This window comes from Trichomycterus rosablanca, chromosome 19 (assembly GCF_030014385.1).
Source record: "Trichomycterus rosablanca isolate fTriRos1 chromosome 19, fTriRos1.hap1, whole genome shotgun sequence".
In the NCBI taxonomy this organism is placed as follows: domain Eukaryota; kingdom Metazoa; phylum Chordata; class Actinopteri; order Siluriformes; family Trichomycteridae; genus Trichomycterus; species Trichomycterus rosablanca.
Window position 1 is genome coordinate 21,827,023 of NC_086006.1, and position 8,655 is coordinate 21,835,677.

The following is an 8,655-nucleotide window of genomic DNA, read 5'->3' on the forward strand; positions in this document are numbered from 1 at the left end:
TGCAATACATGAGTTCTATGGTAACAAAACAACCCAATGTACAAATTAAATCTGGGTTGTAGAGGACAATATGTGAAATAAATTGAAAAAATGAGAATAAAAGCTTATACACTAAAGCATATGTACAGCAAACTGCTATTTTTATGCATTGAATGATCTTCTCTGTTTGTCTTTCTGCAAACCACAGTTCCTGTTCTGTGGTTTCAGACGTAGATTTCTTTACTCCTCTGTAAAAAGTAAGTCACGCATTCCTTTCTTCGCAGAGCTTCAACATGACATCTAATCTGACTCACTGCACACAAGTTAACCTTGACTTTACGAAAAACTTTCTTTCTACTGTATTTTCTGCTGTTTTTGTTTTTGGACTTCTTGCCAATTGCTGGGGCCTGAAATCGATGTGTACAAAATGGACAAAGCTGGGAAACATCAACATTTTTGCATTAAACCTATGCATGGCTGACATTTTCTATCTGCTTACTTTGCCATTTCTGGTGGCGTATTATGCAAAAAATCAAACATGGATGTTTGGACAGCCCTTCTGCAAGATCACCAGATTCCTGTTTAATGTCAATCTCTACGGGAGTATCGGTTTCCTCACCTGCATCAGCGTCTACAGGTATCTGGGAATTGTACACACCCTGAAGATTAAAGGCAGAATAACCGAGCGTCACTCTGTCGGGATAACCGTTTTGGTCTGGTTTTTGGTGGTCCTTCAGAGTCTACCTGATGTGTTTTTTAAGAAAACAGACGACAGACTTAAGTGCTTTGACACAGCTGGGAATGACAGCATTGATCACTATATGAAATACAGCCTCATACAGACAGTGACTGGATTTGTAATCCCTTTGGTGATCATATTGTGCTGTTATGGACATGTAGCTGTGACTCTAGCTAACAAGAAGGATGCTGGTGATGCCATGCTACGGATAAAGTGCTTCAGACTGGTGCTGATCCTGGCTCTGCTCTTTTCCATATGTTTCATCCCTTTCCACATTCTTAGAAATCTCAACCTGATGACTCGTGTCTTGAAGAACAACGGCATCTGTAAGTCATGGTTTGGGCAAGTCTACATTGCCAGGCAAATAAGCGGTGGTTTGGCATGTCTGAACTCGGTCATCAACCCATTAGCATATTTGCTAAACAGCGATGAACTACTGATGAGTTTTTTTACATGTGGGAAAACATTTGAAGCTGCTCCACATTCTCCTGAGCTTTCTGTTGAAAGGTCTCCACGAGGAACAAATGAGAGCTTACATGCTTAATGTGACTGGTCAGTGTAAGAGTTTTTTGTCTGTAAAAAGTAAATCTTCCTTTATTTCACTGTAAATATTATATTTTAGTGCACCTACAATACTTGGCATTGGTTAACCTTTTAAAATGCACTGACCTGCCATGCTAAATAATGTCAAACTGAATATTCATTGTTAATATATCATGGTAAAACATAACAGTTAATAATAAAAAATTACTGTTTTTGTACAAAGCCATATTTCAATATTTTTACATATCAAACACTGGTTAACTCACACAAACAATGAATAAATTGCAAAGTCAATCCATATAATACATAACCGAAACATCTTTAACTTCCACCAAAACAGCATGTGAGATGTATTTATTCACACATGTAACTTTTGCACATGCAAAATCAGCTTACTGCTGCTTACATCATGTTGTTTTTTTTAAACTAACCAAAAAAGTTGAAAACATGAAAAAAAAAGTGTACGACGTTGGGATTTATTCATTAAAATGATGATTTAGATAATTGGTTTAGATAATTGGTTTATTTATTTGGTAGCCCCATAGCTGCCACTGTTTAGCCATTTAGCAATGCTCTCCATATGTTGGATTGTGTCCTGTCTCAGTTGTAGGTTGGTTACGATCAAGATATTTACCAAATAAAATAATGTAACTAAATATGAAAATGTACATTGCTGATAGAGTGCTATTTTTAATTACATACAGTGTATCACAAAAGTGAGTACACCCCTCACATTTCTGCAGATATTTAAGTATATCTTTTCATGGGACAACACTGACAAAATGACACTTTGACACAATGAAAAGTAGTCTGTGTGCAGCTTATATAACAGTGTAAATTTATTCTTCCCTCAAAATAACTCAATATACAGCCATTAATGTCTAAACCACCGGCAACAAAAGTGAGTACACCCCTTAGTGAAAGTTCCTGAAGTGTCAATATTTTGTGTGGCCACCATTATTTCCCAGAACTGCCTTAACTCTCCTGGGCATGGAGTTTACCAGAGCTTCACAGGTTGCCACTGGAATGCTTTTCCACTCCTCCATGACGACATCACGGAGCTGGCGGATATTCGAGACTTTGCGCTCCTCCACCTTCCGCTTGAGGATGCCCCAAAGATGTTCTATTGGGTTTAGGTCTGGAGACATGCTTGGCCAGTCCATCACCTTTACCCTCAGCCTCTTCAATAAAGCAGTGGTCGTCTTAGAGGTGTGTTTGGGGTCATTATCATGCTGGAACACTGCCCTACGACCCAGTTTCCGGAGGGAGGGGATCATGCTCTGCTTCAGTATTTCACAGTGCATATTGGAGTTCATGTGTCCCTCAATGAAATGTAACTCCCCAACACCTGCTGCACTCATGCAGCCCCAGACCATGGCATTCCCACCACCATGCTTGACTGTAGGCATGACACACTTATCTTTGTACTCCTCACCTGATTGCCTCCACACATGCTTGAGACCATCTGAACCAAACAAATTAATCTTGGTCTCATCAGACCATAGGACATGGTTCCAGTAATCCATGTCCTTTGTTGACATGTCTTCAGCAAACTGTTTGCGGGCTTTCTTGTGTAGAGACTTCAGAAGAGGCTTCCTTCTGGGGTGACAGCCATGCAGACCAATTTGATGTAGTGTGCGGCGTATGGTCTAAGCACTGACAGGCTGACCCCCCACCTTTTCAATCTCTGCAGCAATGCTGACAGCACTCCTGCGCCTATCTTTCAAAGACAGCAGTTGGATGTGACGCTGAGCACGTGCACTCAGCTTCTTTGGACGACCAACGCGAGGTCTGTTCTGAGTGGACCCTGCTCTTTTAAAATGCTGGATGATCTTGGCCACTGTGCTGCAGCTCAGTTTCAGGGTGTTGGCAATCTTCTTGTAGCCTTGGCCATCTTCATGTAGCGCAACAATTCGTCTTTTAAGATCCTCAGAGAGTTCTTTGCCATGAGGTGCCATGTTGGAACTTTCAGTGACCAGTATGAGAGAGTGTGAGAGCTGTACTACTAAATTGAACACACCTGCTCCCTATGCACACCTGAGACCTAGTAACACTAACAAATCACATGACATTTTGGAGGGAAAATGACAAGCAGTGCTCAATTTGGACATTTAGGGGTGTAGTCTCTTAGGGGTGTACTCACTTTTGTTGCCGGTGGTTTAGACATTAATGGCTGTATTTTGAGTTATTTTGAGGGAAGAATAAATTTACACTGTTATATAAGCTGCACACAGACTACTTTTCATTGTGTCAAAGTGTCATTTTGTCAGTGTTGTCCCATGAAAAGATATACTTAAATATCTGCAGAAATGTGAGGGGTGTACTCACTTTTGTGATACACTGTATATTAAAAGTCACAAATTAACCCCTGGTAAACCCATTGGGCCTGGGGTCCTGTCTCTGAAGACTTTGGGCTCTAAACAGTGCATTTAAATTACTTTTTCTATCATAAAAATTAGTGTTGAAAAAAGTGGGACTCAGTCAATAAAGCAGATGTCTTTTATCCAAAGTATATTGGTATTCAAAACATTTCATAATACAGTGGGATGCAGTCACATTTAAACAATGCTTACATATTTATGTTGCTCCATGATGTCTCACAGGATACCATTTAAAAGCTTTCACTTGAGTTTGAGTTTTTGACTTAGACCCTCACCTGTGTTACTGTCAATACAGGCACAGTCGACCTGTGCTACTGTATGAGGGAGTTAACTTTGAATATGCTTTCATCAAACTGCTGCTGCAACAGCATGATTAGTGGAAGTACACATTGAATTTGTCACTGGTGGGATAAGTGCCAGGCATATACTAAACAGACATGTAAGTCTAAGTACTGTACTAAATAGAAAGGTAAAAAGAAAATAAATTAATTTGAAAATATGAATAAAACACACTGAAAGAAGAGGTAATCATTCTTAAGATTAATCTGTGATAAAATAAAGTCTAATGGTGAGTTTCTGGACTTTGTAAGTGCATTTAATGCAAATCATAACATGTAGCAATGAAGAAGGAACAGCATTGTTGGCCTCAGGTAGGTAAAGGGTACATTACCTTTTGGTAAAAACAGAAGATGTAGTTAAAATATGATATGGAAAAATTTATTCTAGTATACATTATTATAGTATATTAACTATTAACATATTAACTAAAAGGGTTAATACTTTCTCAGGACATCAGCACCCATATGTCACACAGTCAACAATGCAAATCTCTCTGACCATGAAGCCCCAAGATCTGTGATTTTTTCTGTGGTTTTATGGTTTTAATGTGGACTTAAAGATTAACATTTTTAAAAGAGAAGTATGTATCTTCATTCTGCCACAGACAAATAAACAGTTGCAATAAGCACTGTAATCCCAAACATTCAACTGTATGTGGTGCATTTATTAAATTATCAAAATATTTATTGGTGTTGTAAAATGTTAAATATGTTAAAAAAGGCCAAAAGGCCAAATGTCCTAAAAGCTAAATACCCCCAGCATGACCTTTAGTCAGTTATGTGTAATGTGTGTACATTGTGAACTTGGCTAATGTTAAAGGCTAAGACCAGGCAGCTCAGATCATATGTCCGGGTATCAGGGGGGTCCATGTGGGAGGGAAATACCACAGGCCAAATTCAAACGCTCTCAGTTACATTATATAATTCTCCACTGTGTAGGGATTCAAACAGCTTATGGCATGATTGCGCGGTCAAGCATAATATTTTCAGTTTTCTCCCCATGATGGCTGCATTTCAAAAAGAGCTAAAGAAAACTCGCTGTGACAGTACAGGTGAGAACAACCAAGGAAGCAGAAAAAGTAGAAAAGTACTTAACTTGAATATTTCCTTGACTTCATATTTTGTACTTCTACTCACTATGTTTAAATAAACGTGTTTACTTATTACATTCTTCCTGCATGCATTAATTAGATTGTTTTAAATTCAGGTGTAACAAGGCAGTTGTATTCAGTTTGCATGTTTAAGGTAGGAGGGGAATTGATTTTCTGATTTTAGAAATTTAGTACAGTGAGTGTTGACTATGATTAAGATTCATTATATTTAGCAACATTAGAAACTCCATCACCCAAACTAATGTAAACTAATTTACACTTGTAGACATAAAAAAAGAAAATGTTTACATTCATTGTCAAGCAAAATGTCTAATTCTGATTGATGTTGACTGAAATGTCTGTTATACACTGTTTTAAACCCAAGTACAACAGCTTGAGTTATTATATTAATGCCAATTACTTTTTTTAATTGTTTTTGTTAAGTAATATACAAGCTTATACAGGTAAGGTGTCTTTAGGGTGACAACGTTGGAGCTAAAATTGCTTTCAAATGGCTCCAGGTGAAATTCCTTATTATTTATAGCTTTTTTTAGATCTATCCAGAGATTTTAAGACTTTCACATGTAATGTTTGTGGTTCAGTCTTATGGAAGGTCTAATCTTGAAGTGCTATTGACCTGGCTGGGCATTTTACAGGCACCACTGGCTATGCCTAAGAGAGGAAGGTGAAAGGGGTTCCTCATTGCCTCTGCAAATAAAAACTTTTTAGGCTGGTTGAGGCAGCTGCATGAGCGGTCAGAGCAAGCAGCAGAGGTGTTACAATCAAAATTGTAAATGACTAGTGTAAGCTTTGTTGTTTTACAGGAAATTCTGGTTGCTCCCATATTTAGAAGTCACCACAGCTGAACATTCTGGTCCTCATACCTGATTTGATACAGTTTTTATGCCAGATACCCTTCCTGATGCAACCCTCCTTATTTTTATCCAGGCTTGGACTGGCACTGAGAGCACACTGAAAAGTGCACCTCCCAATGACTAGGCTAGGCTTATCTTCTGCTTGGAAAATGTCACGAGATGTTTACAGTCATGTTTGTTAGACTTACCCACATTTACCCTGACGTAAAAATGTCTTCATCTTAATTTGTGGATTTCCTGTGGCAGGAAAACAAGCTATTCTGTAGCTATTAAAATAGAAACACTTTTACAGATCATGATAGTTTGTATGACACTAAATACACTAAAACCAAAGCCAGCACATGCCGATCCTGCTCACAGATACATAGATATTAAAACATGTGGATCAGTTTAGTTAACCTCATTTGTATTTTTGGTTAAATATATCTGGATAATGAAATTGCCAAAAATGCATTATGTTTTCAACAGTATAATCCCACTATTTATATGGGGAAAAAAACTGCTTTACTGTAAAATTAGGGTATTGTGGGGTTATGAGATTTGCAGTATCAATAGCTGGTGACAATTCCTTGTGTTAAAGTTGAGTTGTAATTACTTACTCACAGTAAATTACTTATAGTAAAGCCTTATTCTGACTTTGTCAGCTAATTTGCATATAAGGCTGGCGGACTTAATGGATACATTCTATTTAGCATAATGAGTGCTAATTTGAAATAACCCATGTATTTGTGTTATGGTTAAGACAGTATTGTGTATTGTGGGGCCTTAATGGTGTAAGATCCCTTGATAAACAGCTGGATGCATCCAGTTTCCAACTGTAGTTGGACACCGCCACTGTGATAGTGACAATGTGGTCAAAATGTTCAAATATTTTATGGAAATTGTTTAATTTAAACTTCTAACATCTAATCTTTATTCTATTGACTTCTACTGACTTTATTACATCTACTGACTTTATTCATCTAACTTATGTATCTGGGTTTGAGTTTTCACATAAACAGGCACTTTGCATTACACTAACTAGTGACCACAACTTTGTTACAGCTGACATTCAATGTTCTTGTTAATTATTGTTTCTTGGAAAGTGGCCCAAAAGCAGTCTTAGATAGACCAGGCTTAAGATGGCTAATCCCATTAGCAAGCATTTCCAGACCTACGGTGATGTTCAGTCATTCAGGTAAATAGCATCACTGGCGGCTGGTGACTGCTTGTTTTAGGTCATCTGCTGCTGCTGTTTATTGTGATAGTAAAATTGCAAATACACTGGGAAGTTTAAAGTAAAAGGCATTTACATTCATGTTTGGTGGCATTACCCACATGTCTGTTGGCATTTTGCATCTCTATTTCTGGATTTCTTGTGGTGGTTTTGCTAGCTATTAGGTTTCATTACCTTTTCACAGATCATGACAGTTTGTACGATGATAATTACACTAACCATTGCCAAGACATGCTTTTAATAGTACATAGGTACATAGATATTAAACATGTCAATTAGTTTAGTAACTCAGAGAATGCAATAAAACTGTTTAGTAACTATTAGAGAAAGCGATAAATTAATAGCCACCTATGACGTCTGCTGGCTGATTGATGGCGCCTGCACAGAGACGGGAAGACAGTGCTGTCAGGGTGTGTCTCTCTGTACACAAGGCTGATCCCCATTGCGCTCGTAAAAGTGCAGGTGAAAAAATGTATACGGCTGCTGCTCACGTGTTGGAGGGGGCATGGGTTAGCTTCGTTCTCCTCAATTAGAGTGGGGATCGGCATTGGTGAAAAGGAAGCATGACGCAATTGGCCGTGCTAAAAGGGAGAAAAAGGGGAGAAAATGCATATACAAACAAAAAAAAGTTACTTGTTATAAAACAAATTGAGACTGTAATTTAACAGTTTTTGACAGTATAATGCAATTATTCCTAAGACAGCAGTACTTTACTGTGAAGCTAGGGTATTGTGGGGTCACTTACTTAATACTTTAAGCTGGGCTTAGATTATTTAACATGTACAGCCGTCCCCAGACTTTTCAACTATAATGCCTGGTATTTGTTTGTACCATGCCATACTGAAACTACTAAACTCTTTCTTTATCTCTTAATATTCCATACAAGCATTTTAGTGTCTGTGATTCGTGCTGGTTTTAACCTAATTCTACAAAATCCCAGAATCAATGTAAGGTTTTTATTTATTTACTCTATAAATGCTTAGAATATACTGTTGTAAACAATTAGATACCAAAACTTTTCTTTAATGGTTTATTAAGAGTTTTTTGCTTACACCTTTAGCTACCTGACTACTAGTTAAAATTCTGGAGCTGGCTATTTAACCAGCCTGCTATCTTGTTAGTTGTGGGCTTATAATATTAACGTAATATTACAGTTATTATAGTGTTTAAATATATAGCTAAAAATATCTAACCAAATCTTTAGTTGTTAAAATGTCACATTGTGTACGTAAAACCTTTTCTGTGTGTAAATGGTTAAACTTAAGTAAATTACCTTTTAAATTATTAATGACTCACTAGACAATCAAGCAGGTTTTAAATGTAAATCGGGCTATTGAATCAGTACTATTATTAAAGACTTGTTGTAAATACAGCTCTTGAGTATCTGTACTTTGTCTTTGTCAGCAACAATGGGATTACACAGGGAGGTCTAACAACAAAGAAATACATATCAAGCACTTTCACCACTAAGGGGCAGACCACATTTACAATAT

The 8,655-nt window shown here is 37.5% G+C and overlaps 1 protein-coding gene across 1 annotated transcript; it reads left to right on the top strand.

The window, feature by feature from the left end:
• Positions 1 to 272: 272 nt before the first annotated feature.
• si:dkey-78k11.9 (P2Y purinoceptor 1) lies at positions 273 to 5,865 on the top strand. The gene is made up of 2 exons (XM_063016074.1): positions 273 to 1,161; positions 5,801 to 5,865. The coding sequence occupies exons 1-2, from the start codon at positions 273 to 275 to the stop codon at positions 5,863 to 5,865; spliced, it is 954 nt and encodes a 317-aa protein (XP_062872144.1).
• The last annotated feature ends 2,790 nt before the right edge of the window (positions 5,866 to 8,655 follow it).

What these genes read in the sequence shown, in the direction of transcription:
- si:dkey-78k11.9 (XM_063016074.1), top strand. Translation starts at nt 273, where the DNA reads ATGACATCTAATCTGACTCACTGCACACAAGTTAACCTTGACTTTACG. An exon ending in CAGCGATGAACTACTGATGA is followed by an intron (nt 1,162 to 5,800) that starts GTTTTTTTACAT and finishes AAAACTTTTTAG; the next exon opens with GCTGGTTGAGGCAGCTGCAT.